This window comes from Ciconia boyciana, chromosome 2 (genome assembly GCF_034638445.1).
Source record: "Ciconia boyciana chromosome 2, ASM3463844v1, whole genome shotgun sequence".
NCBI lineage: Eukaryota > Metazoa > Chordata > Aves > Ciconiiformes > Ciconiidae > Ciconia > Ciconia boyciana.
This window is the reverse complement of record NC_132935.1, coordinates 106,245,194-106,265,579: the sequence shown is the minus strand read 5'-3', so window position 1 is coordinate 106,265,579 and position 20,386 is coordinate 106,245,194. Positions and strand designations below refer to the sequence as shown.

The following is a 20,386-nucleotide window of genomic DNA, read 5'->3' as shown; positions in this document are numbered from 1 at the left end:
CTGTTGAGAATAAGCATGCTTAAATGCGGCAGTCAAACTCTTAATACTTGCAAGCAGTTTTCATTCTGCCCTCCAGTGACATCAGACAAAAAACATGCAGTAATGATGAATATGCTTTGGTATCTGATGTTCAAGTTTAAATCCATGAGGGGTTTCTTTTCTTTTGAAAATGTGTTGGATTGTATTATAATAATTGCATAGGAAAAAACATTCAGATATCATGGTCTAAAAACATGATTATATTTTAAATTAATCCTAACCCATCAAATGACAGATTTGTTTTGAGGTTTTGAGATCTCATTTTAAGAACAGTTGCTGTGATCTGAGTCCTAAAATGCAACTTGCTGCTCTACACATTTGTCTAATGTGTTTTCCAACAGAATAGGTTGTAGCATGGATGAAAACGTTTGAAGTGTTCTAGTTAAAATACAAGCTCTTGATTTTCCAGGTCTGGATTAGCCCTTGTTAACTGCAGCTGTTGACATTTATATGGGTTTTCCTTTGCTTTACAAAGTCACTTTGTTCCACATTAAAGTCACGAGTTTTGCCTTTAATTTTATCGGAAACAGGATCAAGCACACTCAACTGGATGGCATTTCTTTATTTGTCTGGAGGTAATATGATAATAACAGGACCTCTGTAGCCAATTAATTTTAAAATGTCACGAAATATTCTAGGCCTTGTTGAAAAGTAGAAGATGGAGCTGAGGGCATGCTCTGAAGCTGGTGTCTGGTTGAGAGACTGGTTTATTGCAATGTTTTGTTGTTGTTTGTAGGTCAAAGGAGTGGTTGATGTAGGCATTAATGCTTGACAGCCTGCTAATAATACCTACCTGCCTCAGCCCTGCCTCACTGCCTGAGGAGGTTAAGATGCTGACACTTCAAATCAATTTTCTCTTAAAGAAATACGGATGGGGGGGTAAGAAGCATGACAGAGTGTAGGGGCAACGAATGCAATAGGAGATTTAAAATGTTCTCTTTGCTGTGGAGTGGGAGTCAACCACCATGGGCAGCTGGAAGGAACCATGGGTGAAAAGAGCCTCCTTCCATCCCTCCTGGGTTTTGTGTGTTTATTGTCCCCACATGTTAATCCAGTGCCTGTCCTATGGCTGGTATTGCAAGTGATGCCTTGTGCCCTATCCCTTCCTACCTATGAGTGAGGGGAGGGTGGTAATATTGATCAGTGAGGAAGAGGAGCTACGCCCTGAGAATAAAAAGGGATGGGAAGGAGAGGAAGATGCATGGTCACCTGGGAATATGGCATGGACTGTGATGTGAGGGACGTGGCACAGAGAAACAGGGACCTTGCTGACAGCCTGGAATAGTGGCAGGCAGGAGGGGAACCGTACACAGCTCTTGCAAGGAATGGTGCTCATGGTGTCGATAGAAATTTTACAGGTCATAGCAATGATGAACATCTTGTGTGTATATGGATCTGTTCGTGCTGCACACAGGAGTGTCCAGGTAGAAAGGGAAATGTGGGTGGTGGGAATACTACATGGGTAGATCTGAGCTCTGCAGGATAAATCCTTTGATACATACGCACACGAACCTTTTGTTTGCAAAGATTCATACTCGTGTCTGAAAGGAGGTTAATATTAAAAACTTCGCTTTTGATGTCTGTACTTGGTTGCTTTCTGTTGCCTTTTTTGTGTGTGTGGGTTTTATACGTAATAAGCTATGCCTGATACCTATATAATACATTAGACAACTCTTTTCTTCTTCTATCTAGTAGCAATATACACTAAGACATCACACAAGCTTTGTTTTTTAGTACAACAGTTGCCATGGTGGAAGGTATAATACATTCTTAATAGTAGAGAGTGGTGGGATTTTTATAACTCTCACATCATAAGAAATTAAGAGTTTTTTCTGCAAAATTTTTCAGAGGAGTCTTTGGACTCTGGGGAAGAGATATGGGAAATGTGGGACTGCTGCTGAGCAGAGAAATGACTGTATCTGACAGTTCTGGGAAACATACATTACTGGATATCTTTCTGCAAGTCATATTTATGCTACATCATTTCTTTAGTAGTCTCTTAAATTTTGCAAGATGTCTTCACAGCTTTTCCTGTAAACCTCTGCTACATTTACTGGTATTACACTTTTGAAAAGATCGGTACATAAAGTGTACACAGTATACTGAGTATTTTCTTTCATTTTCTCTGCTTTGACTTTCTCTGGATGTACCATCTAGTTTGCAATTTTATAGTTGCCTAGAAAATCAGACTATTCTTAAATAATCAGGTAGTAGTTTAGTATGTTTTTTTAATATGCCTTATGTTTCTATTTCACATGCCTGAATATACTTAAAATACACATTTTCTGCCACTCTCAGGAGTGCTTTGCCCACTTATCTTTATATAATATAAAATCTTATAGCTTGAGAGGTTCATACACAGGTCTGGCTCCTTCCTATCTAACCTAACATGCCTAACCTAGGATCCCAACAATCATGGACTTCTTAAAAAGGTGATGAAGAGAGGTGGAGCTGAAACCTCTTAATCACATTTTTAAGGGAAAGCCTTACCTGGGTCTCAGTCTTCTTCAGGAGGAGCCTGTCTCTTCCCTCTGAGTACGCACGGAGTCTTGGGAACCTGCATTCCTAAATTAGGTGACTCAAGTCCTCAAAGCTTGAGTTGAGTGAATCTGGGCCCCTGTTAGTGCTATTTAAAGACATTGATCTTTTGCATGGACAAAGTACTTCAAGAACTGAAGATGCTGGTTATAAAAATCTGTCAGGTAAGAAATTATTATTATTATTATTATGTGCTGTGCAGAACCTGAAACAGGGCATCCAACATGGTCAGGGCTTCTCAGTAGGAATATCAGTTGATATCTTCACAGAAGAGCAGCAATGTTTTTGCTGTCTCCTCCTGCAGAGGAGAAGAGTGTCCCTGTTCTTACCTCTTCACTCCTAAAACCCCTTCGGAGTAAGCAGTGTTCCTGGGAGATCAGCTGTGCAGTGGACCTGATGAATGCAGTGATGATTCTTAAATAGACTGGTGTGGGGCACGCAGGCTTTTTGGGACAACTCTCTGCTGAGAGTGATGCTTCTCTACTTTAAATAACGGGTTAAACCAATACCAGTGCCTGGTACAGAATGATTGCTTTTCTTCTTGCAATGATTGTTGTTCATAAATACTGTCCTTGGGTTTGAAAAGATGAGGAATGGAGATTTTTAGTCTTCAGTGCCACAGTCACTAGGACTGTGTATCTGTGAAGCTGGCTTGGCCCATGCTGGCCTTTATGGACATGAGTATGCTTGTTAAGAGAGGGTGTGTTGACCTTCCAACGAATGCTTCATCTTGCACCTCTTGAGAGGTAGTCACTGTCCTGCCTCTGTCTGGTACTGCAGCAGCACTTCTCTGCCTGCTTCTGATATTTGAAACCAACCAAGTCAAAAATATAAATTTCCTGTTACGTGCATCATAAAGCACCAGCAAAGGCGAGCATTGTGGACTTTGGAGTATTTGATGGTAGCATATGAGCGGATCCTAAGGTTATTTCTTTAATCCTGTCATGTGGAAAGAACAAGAGTGAAGCTGTGCAGTGTTATCTTGGTTTAAGATGTTACCATGTTGACCCTTTTATTATTTCCTTACAGTTATCTTTTTGAGATTTTATATTCAGGCCATATTGCATGCTTACCTATTCTTGTGTACCTGAATATGTCCTTTTAAAATATTGGCAATGTTTTCAGATCTTTTTTTTCTGTAATGGGTAAGTCTGATGGCTGTTTCTTATCCCTTGCTGTGCCAAACTGCTGAGACAAGACTGTTTTTCTGCTACTGATTTAAGAGAAATTAAGAAATTAATTTTGTCCTTAGCTACATTCTATTGCAGAAACTTCCCAGTGCTTTATGTAGTGAACTGTGAGTGAATTATCACTGTGTCAATACAAATGTGTTGAACGTAAGATTGTTAATTGCTCTTAGACAGAAGTAGTCTACAGTGTAGAAGCTTGGAGTGATCTCATCTAAAACTGGTAAAATGACTTTTTTTTTTTCAGAAACTTGTTTGGTTTATATAACTACAGGAGTACAAATCGTAATTCTTGGAATCATTTAATTGGAAATGTGATGTGTGTATCTTTCAGCATGCTCTCTTCAGTTCATTAGACAGCACATTTTTACTTCTCCCAGAAAAAGAAGAAAAAAAGCATTGTTAATTTTTTTTCCTTTCTTTTTCTGAACTCCAAGAATTTCCCTCCAATCATTGCCCCATATTCCAGCTTCCATCTGTCTGTGCCCAGGAGATTGTTTAAGTGCTCTCAGAAAATATGGACTGCTCTTTATACTACTTTTTCTTTGTAGGTGTTAAGAGTACCCCTGTTACTGTGCTGCCAGCTTTTGCTGCCTTATGACTAATAGGCCTCCATCAGGAATCGATCCCACCCACTGGCACTGAACCTTGCCGGGTTGACCTTGAGGCCAACTCTTTTTCATTTTGATTCTAATTTGTGCAATGATTTGCACATCACTGAAGCAAAGTCAAATGTAAGAGGATACATTAACATAGCAGTACAGCTATACTGGAAATGCACAAAGGTCAGGAAATGGAAAAATGAACTACCTAATAACATCCATTTGCCCCATTGCTGATGTATAATGGCTTTGATTTCCGATTAGTGTTTATTGTAGATGTAAATATATCTATCTATCTATCTATCTATATATAGTGCTGTAGATGTGCAATATTGAGACAAATGCACTTGTAAGTTCTTTAGTGTTATTATGGCATGTATCCCTCTGAAACGTTTGTAGCCTTCATTTCAGTCTTCCCAAGAACAGCAGTTTCATCTATATGCTCTGTAATATCTTGCAGGGAAAAGGGTGTCGGTAGACCATGGAAGGCTGCGACTCCCTCGTGCTATTAAATGATTCCTTTGGAGCTCTGAGAAACCGTTCCTGTGCCTCTTAAATAAATGGCCCAGTCCTACAGAGTTCTCCGTGCTCTCCAAATCCTTTGGCTTCATAGCATTCTCCAATGCCAAGCTTGATGATTTTCATGTTGGGTTTTGTTTTCAGCAAGTCAGATGCTGAACCACTTGGAGAAGATTTTGTATAGCTCCTTGCACTATAAAGCCTTGTTTACTGATTTGGCTGTATGATTTAAAAATCCTTTTTGTGCTAAGAGTTATACTAGCAATTCTTCCAAAATTCAAATGTCCAAAGGGACTTTTCTCACATGATGATAAACAAATAAATAGCAGTGATAGGTGGGAGTAGGTTGATGGGGGGCAGTTACAATAGCTGAAACTGTAACCTTGATTATAGCTTACTTTTGAACTGTATTTCTTCTTACCTCTGCATTGCCTTGCATTTTGTATAGCCAATTGCACTGCGCGCGCAGTGATGGAAAATGCAAATGTTCTCCTGGTTGACAATTTGCTGCACAGGTACCATGTGCTGTGTTAAGAGGACTGTCCCTAGGCAAAAAGGAGGACATTTGTGTACTTTATTTACCTTTTCCTGGCTCAGAGTTTGACAGAGGGGGAGTGGACCTTCCCTGAAAGCTGCTGAGTGGTGGCAGCTAAGGGGCCCTCTGGGCTATCGGATGGGAAAAGATTGAGAGCAGCAGGCCTGCTGTGGGAGTGGAGATGAGAAGGTTGCTGGGAAGAACAGGGAGCAGATCCTGCAACAAGTCTTTAGGGCTATCAAAAGCAGGAGAGTTTGCTCTGAGGAAGGACTTCACGTTGCTGGGTTGAGAGCAAGGGTGGAGGGGAAAGTCCTGCTCTGTAAGGAGCAGCAGGGAGATTCATTCTCGTGTCTTTTTGCTTTCACCCAGCTCTTTTACTCTTCCACCCAACAGAGCTAAGTTTTCTGTCTTTCAGAACTTACCTGAATCTAATTTATGCTCTAATAAAACAGTTTTACATACTGAAAGCCCTTTCGGTAGGCTCACCTTCAAGTTAAAGGTCTGTCTCAAAGCTCTGGCTTGCAGAGTCCCATCACATCACCTTTCAATGACTGTAGGCACTGTTGCTTTCCTGCTCGTCTTTCTGGCCCAGCCTCAGGATTTTGCTCTGGGTGTTCACACCTAGGCTGTGACTAAGTTTTTAAAATCTTTTTATGTTGTCTCTCATCCAGCCAATTAAACTTTTCATACTGGCCATTACTACCTTATATTTCTGTTAGTAAAATATCCTTGTTGACACACATGACCTTACCTTCCTGAAAGCTGGTCAGAAGACTTTTGCTGTGATAACTTATCACTTTCACCAAGCTACCCTAATTTTTTTTTTAATCTGTCTTGGCTCCTTCTTGTCTTTTACAAAACACATAAGCCTTGCAAGTGAAGGCTAAAAGCTTATCAGGAGAATCTTCATCTCTGGTGGAGCAACCAAGAGACTGACTCCACATCTGATTTGCCTGTGATATCAGACTTGACTACTGGCTTATTACATTTTCAGACGGATAAATGTGCTGGGTCCCAAGCTTCCCGTCATACAAAGCTATCACACTGTCTTTCTTGGTACTTGCCCTTGAAATTTGCGTTGCGGTGATGCTTGCAGACATCTGAATTACTACATATGTCTTTCTTTGAGCCCACTGTCATGCTGGCTAATATTTCACCTTGTTCCCTTTAATTTCTTCATCTGCCAATGCTCCCATAATGGGACGTATTTCAATCATATAGTATCTTTGGTATGGACAGTAAAAGTCCATTGTACCACCATCTTGACCTGCACAAATACATCTTCTCTGACAAAGCAGCAATAGGAGGTAACTGGTGTCAGTCCAAGTATCTAAAAGACAGCTCTTAATTGTCTGAACAGAGAATTGAGTTGGATCCTTGCAGATGCTTAGCTGAGATCTATCTCTGTATTGCTAAAGCATCATGTAGCTTTCTGGCATGATTTAAAATAATCCCAAATAAAAAAAATCCCTAACATTAAGCCCTACAGTTCTCCAGGGGAAGTTGCTGCACGGCAGCTCTGAATCCTTTAGTGAAATTTGGCTATCAATAATGGTGTGAAGCCTTCCAGTCAGAGGATTGTTCTTGTCTCGGGGAGAGAGGTGGTACGGTTTTCTCAGGTAGCGAAGGAAAAGGCAGTGGTGACAACAGCTCTCTGCTGTCCCAGCGTCAAACAGCAATCAGGCAAGGACACAGGTGTGAGTGTGAAAGGGAGAGAACATGGGAAGAAAATCTGTGAAATATTTTTTCTTGGTATTTACTGATTACAGATTTTCTATGTGTACATTTTTGAGATCGGTTTTCTTTACAATCAGATCTTGTCTGTCATTTCCTTTTGGCTGCTCCTTCCTACTTTCCCTTGTTAGGGATTGCAGTTGCATTGGGAGGGAGGAGGGAATACCCTAAATTAATTTTTCTGACGTTTGTTTTCATTAGATGGACTAAGTGACGTAAATAAGAGGCAAGTTCTGCGCACAGATAATCCTCCAAAAATCTCATTTTGAGTAGGACTTTTATGTGGCTAGTAGATCTTTAGAGACAAAGCTTTCCAGAACTTTGTGAAAATCAGAGGGAGTGCCAGTGAGAGGGGAAAAATGTCCCTTTAGCTAATTTTTCTCAGCACGCTAATATTTTATAGCTAAATACTTGTTGCCATAGCTGTCTGTACACAAAAGGGCTGTTTTAAAAAACAATTAATTACTAAATTTATTGGAGTAAATGCTTATTTATGCTAGAGTAGCTGACAGCAGTAGAAAACCTATGTGTTTTCCACCAGCAGTGATATTTGCATTTCTTGCCAAGATGTTAATTTAAAAGTTGTCTACTATACAGTAAACTGAAAATTACTTATGTATGTTGTATTACATATTATGTATGTCCAAATGAGGAATGTAAAGGGAAAGACCTTTACATCTGCTATTCCAGGTGTCAAAAACTAAACTGGACATCGCTGATATAACTGAAATACAGTACATACTTGTCACCTCATTCCTCCTGTCCTAGATAAGTTAGATAAGTTCAGACATAGGAAATAGCCAAGCAGTGCATCAGTTGCCAATGCAGTATTGGCACCTTCAACTTAGGACAAGCTTGAGCTCACATGTCGAACATATCACACACATGATGTACTTAAGTGTGGCAAGACAGGTCCTTTTAGGACAAAATCTGATAATCTCAGACAAAAAAGTTAAAAGGTGCGAGGAGAAAACCACCCTTCCTCTTACATGCGTGGATGTCGTGATCAGCAAAGGCTCTCCTTACTGCTAACCACATACAGGCGGTGAGGGGAGTGGGTGGGAAAGTGAAGCCTGGGGGTCATTTGGTACAGAGTCCATGGGTGGAAACGCCCCTGGAAAGACTGACGCAGCAGCTGTGGAGTGACTGTTCTGAGCCAGGAACGAAGAGGGATTTGTTTCTGTTGACAACGAAGCTTGATCTGTTGTGCTGTTGAGTCAACATTTGGCTGTTCATTGTTCTTGCTTTATAATTTACACTGTATATTAGAAATGAGAGTGTAGCTTAGTGTGTATAGTGTACACACATCTGCAAAGGAATAGAGAGAATAAATATGAATCTCAAGCCCCTAAAAAAGATTATTTTTTTATATATACTAGGTATCTATGATGGATCAGTTTGCTTCCACAAGACGTTGAGAGGATGTCTTTGCAATGTTTTTAAGCCATCTCACTATGGCTGGGACTCTCTCACCAGGGCTTGGAGGCTGCGTGCATGCTTTAGACAGTTGCATGGAAAACATGCAAAGCTGCTAATAAAATGTGGAGTAACTATTTTTCCTAACCTCTTTTCTACTTGTTCATACAGCCATGCTTGTATTTGATGCCATTATTTAATCCAGATAATTATGTGTGACTGTTGTCCCATTTGTTTGGGATTTTTTCAGTTTGGGGATTTTCTTTTTTGCGTATTGATGTTTTTGTGTAGAAACAATGCTGGAAATACAAGAGACTCAGATTTCTGGAGAATGTGGCCTTCTGGGTTGCTTTCAGATTATGCCATTTGTTCCACTGGCATCAACATACAGGAAAATGGGAACTTAGAACATTGTGATGAATTTACCATTTTCATTAAAACTGTTTAAAGTCATGCTGAAGCTGAAAAAATTAAATGTTTAAGTCTAATTTGATTTGACAGTATGCAGTTAATTAATACTCTACATCCATTAACATTCAAAAATGAAAGTATCTGCAGAACCACTACTCCCTGGAGTAATTTGTCACCAGAACTAAAATGTCTGCCTTTGAACTGAAGTAGCTTTTGTAGTGTGCTATGAGTGGAGGAACCCACATTAATGATACAGACTAATCCAGAAGAGTGGGCTTGAAGTTCTTCACATTGCTACCTCACCATTATAAAACCAACAGTAGTTGTCTTGGGTACTGTTGTGACAGCAGATGCCTTCTTTGCTAAGTGACAGAAACTCCCATCGATTTTAAATTACTGACTAGAGTGTAGTAGTTGCACTTGTCCACAAGTGCTTCCCAGCTTAGAAAATGTTCACAGCATGTGAGACCCTGTTTTTTGATTAAAAAGATGCATTTTCTGTTTACAGGGAATATCAGTCTTTATACAATGAAGGGAACTCTCTTTTCAAACAGTGAATAAATGTAACTGTTAGAGAAGAAGCAGCAAAGACACAATTAGATGCATAGCAAATGCAACACCATGTACTTCGTTCCCCCACATGCTTCCTTCCTCCTTCCATTCCTGTATCTCTAGTGTAGCCTTTTACATTATTAGCTTCAATCTTGCCAGCACTTACTATAAGGTGTGGCATTCCTGCTGGAGCTATTTTTGCTTATAAACCCCATTTAATGCAGTACGTGAGGATTTGGGTCAACGGATTGTAAGCATTGTAGGGCAGTGTCTGCAAAGTGACAGCATATTCTAGGGGTACAAACATGCCAGTTTAATTTTTTTGTTCTCTGTACAGTTTTTGTGCAACAGAATCCTAAGACACTATAATAGGTCTTTTAATTATTCCACAAAGATTGGTATTAAGAAACAAAATATTTTATTTTTTCAGGACGTACTGTTCTTCTGTGCTACCATAGCCTTAATAAAGCAAGGTTAAATAACTGCTTGGCTGGACAAAGGAGCTATGATTTTTCTTCCACTTAATTTGTTTGAGTTCAAAAGGATGATTTGACTTCTGATCATGTGAAAAGCATTTCATAGCATACTGGAAAGCTGTCTGGTTTTGTATCTAACAGACTTGACAGCATGGTTGGCAACAGACGGATAATGGAAGGCTAATGAATAATGAAAAGCTGAGTGATTGAAATAGCAGAGCTGCAGGGAGAGAAGAGGGAAAGCTGAGAAGGAAAATGGAAAAAACAAACAGCACAGAAGTAAGGAATAACCAGTATTTTGATCAGTATCAAATCATGTCTTCACATCAAAATTTAACCCAGTCATAACTTAAGCATTCTTCATCTACCAACTCACAAGAGCTCTTAACTCATGCACCGTGATGCATTTTGTACAAGTCACTCAGCTTGCTTTGAGGAAGGAGGGTAGGTTGGAACTTAAATATTTTTTCAACTGCTAGGATGGTAACTACTCTGCAGTAACCTTCTCGATTCCTATTAATTGTCTGGTGCATTCCCAAATTCCTCCCACAGCGGGTGTGCATAACATCTCAAGAGTCTACTGCAAAAAAACAGAGCAGAGCAATAGCATCAGAAGTTATCAGTTGTACTGAGAGACACTGCGACACTCAGTTTGTATTTACATTTCAGTGAAGACATCTCTATTTTGGTAACAGGATAGTTCCATTTTCATGGCTCTCACTCTTCAGATCTCCAGCAGGGAGGAAGAGCTCTTACTCATTGCTAACCACTCTCTCCAGATGGGATACGGTCTCTGGGGTGACTGTGCTTTAAGAAAGATTACTCTGTAAATGTAACAAGAATTACTGGGGAGAAGACTTAACTCCGGGTGTCAAAAGTGGGAAGACTATATCCTGATGTTAAAGACAATGGCTCTCTAGCAGTTTGATAGTCGCGATGTTTGTGTATGGATGCATGCGTTAACGTGGAGGAAGCCAACTACTATTAATTTCCTCACACGCTGCCAGTTGTGGATGAGCTTGGTGGTGCAAGGCTTGCTCTTACACTTGTTTTCATGGTAAGAATTATGGAGTAGGAGTTGAGTTAACACGATGTTTCCTGCTACACCTTTTCAGGCCTCTTTTGCAATGCCAAATGGAAAAAGATCTGCTACTTTTCCTGAACTTTGACATCACTGAAAAATGAATAATACTGTAAATACTATCCTTTCTTTTTTTCTTCACAGAATCTGTACCAAAACAGGTTCCTTGGCCTGGCAGCCATGGCGTCTCCATCTAGGAACTCACAAAATCGGCGCCGGTGCAAAGAGCCTCTCAGATACAGCTATAACCCTGAGCAGTTCCATAACATGGACATCAGGAACAATTCCCATGAGACGGTCACTATTCCTAGGTCTACCAGTGACACGGACCTTGTCACTTCAGACAGCCGGTCTACCCTGATGGTCAGCAGCTCCTACTACTCCATCGGGCATTCACAGGACCTAGTGATATACTGGGATATAAAGGAGGAAGTGGATGCAGGGGACTGGATTGGCATGTATCTCATAGGTAAGTCCCCCTTACCCCTTCCCCTTTGGGTTTCTTGCTGCTTTTTTTAGTTGTAAGCATTAGGGTAATATGGGCTAATGGTAATAATAAGCTGATACAGCTCCACTGAGTATAGTCTTTAAGTGGGTTTATATATTACAATATTTTTTTCTGCTCCTGAATTGCTGGTTGCAGTCCTGGCGCTCACCTTTTCTTCAGCAGAGATATGAGGAGGCTTTCTGTTGATGGTTTCTTGAAATTTCAAGATATTTTCATTTTAAAGCCATTTGGATTTTGGGAAAATACCTCCTGTATAAAGATAGAATAATATTTTCACGGTTTCCTCTTGCAAGTCCTTGAGTAATCTGTGACAGATGAGAGGTTTTACAAGTCAAGAATATGAATCATTTAAAAACCTTGTGAAACAGAATGCCTTTTTTCTGTATAGCCAAAGGATATTTTGATATGAACAATAATTATAGACTGAGGCAGTCTGGAGTTGTCCCAGAAAGTTTTTCCTTTTTTTTTTTTTCAGTAGTGGAAGCTGTATTCAGCCATGTACATGAGCATATTTTTGGCATCTCCATCTAGTAAATCCAGCCTCGCATAAGAGTAATAAGAAATGGTTTCAATCCACTTTTACCTGATTGTTTCACTTCAGTATAAAATTAGCATTTTTTAACCTGGTTTGGTTCCTATGGAAATAGTCCTGCTGCCTAGACTGAAGTCTGTGTTAACTCTTTTCCCTCTGGTAAGTTTTGAACATGGTGGATCAGTTTCAAACACATTCCTCTACGGATTAGAGGTCTTAAAAATGTGAAGTTCTTAAATGTTTCCTGAAAACCAGTGACCTAGTAAAGACGACAGACTCGTATTGGTGCCCCCTCAAAGGGTAATGTTGGTAAAACGCAGCCCTCTGTTTTGATAAGTGTGCCTAGCACTAAGCAGGTATTTTAGTTCCAATAGCACTCTTTCATCTTGCCCATATAGCAAACCAAAAACAGGTAAAGCATATGATGATGTGAGTTGGGCTTTTGGAGCAATCATAGGGGGCATCGTAGAGAGCTACAGCATTACTTAAGTGCTTTAGTGGATTAAACCAGAAGGCTTGGCATCATGTGCTGAGGATGTTGGGAACACAGATGTTGGTGATGTAGGAGATGTGAGAAGGTACTGGATGAGAGGTCTGAGCATGTAGAAGAATCATGGTGGCACAGTGTTAGGCATTGGAAAATGAGTTCAGGGTATTGGTGAGACTGGGAGAAGGGGAACATGAGGGTGGCTCTTTAGGACATGGAGGGACAGGAGTGGGGGTTACAGTAAGCCAGGCTGCAGTACTTGTTCCTGTGAGTAACCTCATAAAATACTCTGCTTTGAAAATAAAAGTAGGCTTCTGAAATTTAAAATCTTTTAGGAAAAAAACAGAGACTGGATTTAAAACAGATGCTCTGAAAGCAGTCTGGTTTGTTGGCCTTAACAGAATTACTTGTGTTTACAGTTAAGCTTGCAGTTGAGTGTTTTACTGGAACAGATTAGAAGACACAGCAGCCCCCAGTACTAGGCACTAAGACATACTCTTAAGTCTATTCTGCAGTAGCACAGGCAACTCATGAAGGATTGTATTGCTTCAGTAAAAAGAGGCAAAACGTACCTTCTGGTGGTCTGGAGTAAACAGAAAGTCCACAGAGCTGTTTCACATTGAATGAACTTGTTCAGCCAGGTTTCATTGCTCAAACATGATATCAAGGGCTATGAAGACACATTCTAATTTTTTTTTTGATGGCTAACCTGCATACATAGAGGTTTAACTGGGCAAAAGAAAAATCTACCCTGCTACTCCTGCTTAATTTACTGTATCAAACAGGGTGTTGCTCCAGACACCCCAGTAAATTAGAATTGCAAACTGTGAAGTGTATCCTTGCCCCTGCTGGCTGAATGCCTGGTGTTAATGGCAATAGTCAATGGCTTGTTCCAAGTAACACCACTGCCAAATGAAAAATGAATAGTGTGTCCAGTCCCCAAGAAATCAACAGTTGACCCTTGGTGTCTTTGAAGGTGTTTTGTCTCCAGCCTCTCAGGTTCCCAACCTAAATAACTGAGGAAATAGCAGGCAGCAACACCCCTCATTCCTTTTTTTCTCTTCCCTTCCCCTCTTCCCACTCCTCCCCTCCCAAAACCTAATGTAAGGTGAGCTTTGGTGTTTTGGTTCCCTTAAAGAAAGAACATGGGAGACTGTGAAGACCACTTGGTTTTTGGTGTTCGTTTGATGTGGAAAACACTTGGAATCTAGGAAGGTAACTGGCACTATGACTATATCCACATTAACAAAGTAGGAGGAACCAGTAGGAATGCATCTGTAGAAGCAAACATCTGCTGAATGCATTTCGGGGGCTTGGCTTTAGAACAGTCTCAGTCTGGCAGACTGAATGCCCTTGAATTGCTGTAGTGCATCTTTCAGTTTAGCTTCATCAGGACAGAATCGAGTTCATGTGCCCAAAGATCACCACACAGTCTGGTGGTGACAAAGTGGGGACAATTGGAAGGGTCATTATAAAAGCATGCTTCTGACCTGAAATAAAATGCTGACACATCCTGTATTCAATGTTTGTGACCAATCCGTAGGGGTGGGAGATCCAGACATCCCTAATGGCTTAGATTTGTGTGTGCATTTGCACAGATTTTATGAGCCTGCACTCCTGTTTAGAGAGGAAATGTTCCTGGCCTTGTGGGTATGACCTTCACAATGTAAACTGATATATGACTATGTTTTGAATTAGCAGCCAGGCTGGAACAAGAGAACCAAAGAAACTATGAGCTTTTCCCAGTTAGCTCAATAGAGGATTAGTGTTGAAGCCTATTATTACTACTTGCATGGCAACACTGTTAACTATTGCATTGCTGCTCGTCATTCTAGTGTTTGTCTCAAAGCCAGCTTGTGGATACAGCCCAATCCTTTTTGTGATTGTTTGGGTTGGTGAAATTGAGCTGAAAGGTTTGAATGTAGCAATATTTAATTTTGTCGTGAGTCATGAGAACAATGAGAAATTATTTGCATCCTTGGGGTATCAGGTAGTGTGTTGTGGATTTTCTTTAAAACTTGGTGTGGGAGCATTAGAGTTGGTGTTTGTTATTTGCCTTGTGGGAGCTCCTGGGTATCGCAGGAAGGGATTATACAAAAGCAGAACAGAAGGCAGCTCTCACCTTAGAGGAGTTTAGTCATTGCCATTGTAGTATTCTAGGAAATATCTCCAAATAAGTTTATATGAGTGTTGGTTTTGAAATGCATAAAACTTAGTCTGTTCTCACCACCACTGCCATCACTAAAATTTTGATGATACCCAATAAACTGCAGGCTTTGGAACAAAGATATTCCAAGTCTGGGGAAATATAGATGATACAACAGGCTTCCAAAAGAAAAAGAGCAAAAATTGTGTACCTCATACATTTTGATACCATAGGGCATTTTGGGATACTATTCAAAGGTTTAAGTAGCCTGAAAGAAGGGTTAAGGGAGTCCTCCCTGTATGGAAATTCTGGCTACTTGCCCCTCATGTGAAGGAGCCACAGCTCCTTTTATCACAAGGTATCTGTTATTTCTTCTTCAATCCATGTGCACATTCTTAAGGGTGGCCAACTGAGGAACAGTCTTTGCAGAAGCAGGTAAAAGCTGGATTTAGAATTGGTTATTAGAGTTAACTTTTGCTCATGGTCTCAGGAAATGGACTAGGCAGCCAGTCAATCTCTTGTAAAACAGTGTAAAAAATGGTGGTCATGTGTCTCATGGCAAAAAATAGTATTGAGTATATCCACCCTGTAGCTGTGTGAAAACATCCATACACACCTACGTGATTTTGATGAAGGGCCATAGAAAAACCCCTTAATTGAAGGGAGAATAGTAAATGTTGACTGTTAAAATATAGACGTTACTACTTCAGTGCATGTTAAGATTAGCCATGGTAAGATGACAAAAAATATGGGAACTGGAAGAACAAGCCTTTCTGGGTGTTTAAGACATTGTGCTCTCAGGAGTAGGAATTACATTTCATTCCTGCTAAGCTTGAACTCTAGAGATGTTCTAACTTCCCCTTGTATATACTATATATCAGCTCTGAGCTATGCAGAAGAACCTCTAAATTCTGTAACAACTCACCTGAGATGTGCATTTGCCTTCCCTCAAGAGAACTATAGTACTATGAACATCAGCAGTCTTTCAGAAACATATCCACAATCAAAAATACACGTAAACACTCAGAAAGAGTTCTTTGAGAAATTCAAACATAACACAGCTCTGTTGCTGTTTAAAAATCTCTGGAATTTGAGTTTTCTTTGCAGAAAAGCTATGTGTAAAGAAAATGCACGTTGGAAAAAAAAAGGTGAAAGCAAAACAAAGTTATGAATAATGAAGATAGCGTGTTTGTATACTTTTTTTAAAAAGAAGTCTCATCTAGTGGCTACTGTGAGACATATGGATTATTTGAGTTATTTATCTCAAAGTTTTCTCTTTCTCTGTTACCTCATTTACTATTACTATTTGTTACAGTATGAAGCCTCTTAGATAAATTAATATGGACTGCTGGCAGCTGCCTGTAGATAAAAAGCTATCTTATAATTCCTGCAGTAGCATTTTAGCTACTACTAGATTTCACTTCTGTCATCATCTCCATATCTGATGTAGAATAGCTAATGAGAAATGTTTAAACCAGACTTTTGAAAGAATCATTTGCTCCAGTGTCTGTGCACGCTGATGTTGGGAATTTATCAGGGCTAATATTATACTCTTCTTACCCATATGCAATAGGCTTTTTTTCTTTCAGCATTTCCTTATGAGAAAGCAAAACATTATTAAAGGCTATTTATTAAAATTTTTTTCATACACAAATCTTGTAGGGTCCAATTTCCTGTCCATATTTGGCTTTTGACAGAGTAGTTCCTCTCAAATTTATATAAGTAGGAATGTCTTGACCTAATTAGTGACTGAAATTTAGCTTTAAAACAGCATGTTTTCCTCCTCTGTTTCAGCCTTTGATGTTATTTTGCTCCCAAAAAGGCAATTCACTGTAATCTGACCAATCTAACTTTTAAAGCTATTGGCTAATAGACATTTAAACATTTGTTTAGACACTTCCCAGGTTGATTTTAGGCTTAGAGGGCCTTGTGTAGCTGAAATGCCCACTGGGGCAAATGGAAAGATCTACATTTTTTCTGATGAAGTCAGTTCAGTTCAGACTTGGATCAGAACTTGTTTGTACAGCTATTTTATGAAACATCCAATGCATACAAGCAGAAAGTGTCACATGTTGCTAACAGAGATGGAAAATGTTAGAAACAGTAATGTGCATATAAGGCTAGGAGTTGCGGGTCCCTGCATTACAGCTCTAATCCCCGATTCAGGCTCTCCCTGTGCGTTTGGATGGTTGCTCCACCTCTCTGCTTCAAATATAGCCATCTGTAAAACAAAACTCTTCACAATGTGCCTGCTTAGAGTGAATTTTGTTGATGTTTGGATTTGTTGTGTCCTGGGGGTTACCCATCTTTCCCAGTCCTTTTATGGCCTTTGGAAGAGAACCTCACTCTGGTCTTAGGGCTTCTCCTCAGTACGTCATCTTGTAGCTGGGTCTCTCGCCAGGCTGGGGACAGCAGCTGCAGCTGGCTGTGATCACCTCAGCAAGGTGAGTTTTGTTCAACACCTGCAATTCTGCTCTGTCTGTAAAACATCAACAGAGGTGCCCAGTGGCCAGACAGCTTTCACTAAGCACAGCACTACTTACTTCAGGAACAAAACGTGTCAGAGGAACAAACCTGTCGTAAAAAAAAACCAAACTAATAGAAAGCCTGGCACAAATGCTGAACAGAGAGGGTGTTAGGTATTGTAGGCCTTGGCAGATATATTAGTGCAGCGATACCAGTTATTTGTTCCAACCTGGCTTGCCTTCACCTGGCTGCTCTTGGATCCAGTGAGAGTGACTTCTCTTTATCAGGCTGAGTCACTTTTTGCTTTTCCCGGTTCTGTATCTGGTGGGCCACTTCAGCCAGTCGAAACTAGGATATGCCGTTTCCAGACCCACCAAGTGTGACACAAACACAGCTTTCGTCTCTGTTTCACCCCTTTACAAGTAGATACAGTCAACGCTTAAATGCAAGGGTCTCTGAATATTCCTAACACGTATGGCTTCTGACCCATTCTCCCTTTCAGTGCTTCCAAGGTTCACCTCTGTCATTTGTGTGGTGTTAACGTTGTTAGTAGCAATGCACCAAAAAGCTTCTGTAGAGGGGTTAGCACAGTGGTGGTGTGCTTTATGGTCTTTTAGGGAAGTCATGGTAAAGAAGCCTGTAGGTTGACAGTTCTTTTCCTTAAATATCTTTAATATGTGGAAGAGGTGTTTACGGTGTGCCAAAAGATTCCCATTTTCATTTAGTATTTCTCCATAAAATAACAGCTATGGTATTATGAACCTCTTTCTAGGTGAACAGGTGGAAAAGAGTTTTCCACTTCAACTGTCATCCTGAATATCAGGAGAGGGAAATAATGCAGACGGGTAGTACAGCAGCCTCATGCCTTCTCAGTGACTTCCAGGGTCCTTATGCCCGTGGATAAAAATGCCTCTGTGCTGTGCAAGGAGGGCTCATATCGTGATATAGCCCAGACTGATAATGAAGCCAGTAATGATCACCCACTAAAGCATTTCTGAAGAAATCAGTCAGTGGGGGATATTGGTGCATCAAAAGCCAGGTTTTGGCCTCAATCCTGCAAAAGCAGCATAATCCATGCCGCTCATTCAGACCATTGGCTGGGTAGAATCAATCTCAGCACAAACATAAAATTCTTGGCAGGATAAGGCTTAAGCAGAAAGATTTGTTCTGTAGAGGTTGTCAAGCTAGCCATGTGGATTTTGAAGGTTCAGCATATGTTTTTCTTCTCTTAGTTTTCTAAACCAAACTAAATCATTCCCACTCCTTACTGTTTATAACACTTAAACACACTGTTCATAACATTTGAATATTCCTGTGCTGCCCTTCACGACTACTGTAATGACTGCGTATGCATTTAGCTTTTGTAATCTTTCTCATCCATTGATCTCTCCAGCCCTAAAGACATTTTTTCTTCACTGAAGATCTTCCACTTTGTAATAACCTTATAATTGAATACCATTTTTCAGATAAAATCACTCCAGATGCTCAAGAGATTCTTTGCACCATGGTGCTTCAGTGCACACATCTGAGTTGTGTTTGGGGGGTTTTTTTGCTGCTGTATCAGATCACAAATGCCTGTCTAATTTACTGTCTGCTGATATGTCTTTCAACGTTGCTATAAGGCCATTTTTCAAATATTACATATTATTTCCCCCCTATTTAATGAACGTTGTTAACCTGGACAAGTGTCGTCCTTGTTCACATTTCAGATCTTCCTATGTCCCTTTATATCATGTCTTTATACTGCCTTGGGCCTGCAGCATCTCTTATTTTAATATCTTCTAGCAAATTGCATGGGTGCACTGTTTTCTCCTAATCCTCATTTTCCAAATTGCGCTGTAATCAATGGGGAGGGTTCCTCTGACTGCAAAAACTTTGGATCTGTTGTTATATTAAAAACAAGCAAACAAAACTCTTCCATGTTGTACCTCACCACACATGGCATATCTTCAGTTTTTCAGTATGTGCTGAGGCAGTCATGATCATCTTTGTTTGGATTCCTCCCTCCCATCTTCAGTTCTGTGTGCAAGCTGGATGTCATTAGTTGTGGAGAAGTTTGTGCAATGCATAGCTGAAGTATAGCTGTTAATGTACTAAAACCCAGATGTGGTCCAACTGCTGCAGCGGTGAAAAATCTGGCAGTGCAGGAGCTTTAAAGCAGAAGTCTGTAGCTGGGACAGGCACAGCTGAAGTAGCAACGAGAGCTATGTGGATACTACCACACTTTTAAGTGTATGCAGAACCAAATGACACCAGTATTACTAGATAGATGCCCATCCCACTGCAACTTAACATCTGCTGTGGGTTTTTTAGCCCCCACAAGCTGTTATTGCTGAGCCCTAGCTCAGCTCTTCGCTTTCCTCATTCTGTCTACCTTTTCATCAGAAGATTTGTGATTACTGGAGAGAAATAGATGAATGATGGGTTGTGCTGGAGCACAGATCCCAAACACCTCAAGGATACCATAGAAGAATAAGGCCCGTTGCCATCAGCTCTGCTTTTAGCCAGAGGCTCCACTGTTGCAGGGAAGGAGAGGGAAGTCCCTCAAGTGACAGAGCTCAGACTCTCAGTGTGGTTAGCTCAAGTGCAGGGAGGGCAGGACAGTGAGGAAGGGCTGGATCCACAGTTCATCCAGAGCCTGCTGAAAACCCATAGGCATATCAGCCCCAAGATTTAATAGGGTCTCTGTAGTTGGCAGTTTTGTTTGCTTTTTTCATCGGTATTGGTGTCGTCAAAGATCAGAATGATATCTCCCAGTAGTAATTTGGAGGCTGCTGAAGTGGTAAAGGATAATGCCATATATGGCTCTGAAAGTAAACTAGATGTTCAAAGGTAAAAGTGTTTTGCTGAAAGTTGTAACTCCTTGATTTTGGGAGTGGACGACAGGTGTCTTTTGGGTTTTATGTGTAATTCTTTCTGCTTCAGATTAGGCGGTTCAGGTTTTAAACCTACCATGCCTGCCTTTCCTTGTGGCTGGAGCAGTTTTACTTAGGACAGCATCTTCTGCCCTCAGTGACCAAGAATTGTTGAAACTTTGCCAACTCTATCCCTGTTTTATTACAGTTTATGCTCTTTTACCTCCCTACTTTCCATTGGAAAGCTCTTCCTCTCGCTGCTATTTTCCACTCATTGTTCACATTTTCTCCCTCCCAATTTA

At 40.4% G+C, this 20,386-nt stretch overlaps 1 protein-coding gene across 6 annotated transcripts in view; it reads left to right on the top strand.

Moving 5' to 3' along the window:
- HECW1 (HECT, C2 and WW domain containing E3 ubiquitin protein ligase 1) overlaps positions 1-20,386 on the top strand; it is a 271,082-nt gene that overhangs the window by 76,823 nt on the left and 173,873 nt on the right. For all 6 annotated transcript variants that reach the window (XR_012041074.1, XM_072853421.1, XM_072853420.1 and 3 more), the window contains one exon: positions 11,235-11,559. Coding sequence is in view for 5 of the 6 variants with exons in the window: in XM_072853421.1 (XP_072709522.1) it covers positions 11,235-11,559 (325 nt within the window). In the remaining variant the exon portion in view is untranslated. The remainder of the gene's footprint in view (positions 1-11,234; positions 11,560-20,386) is intronic.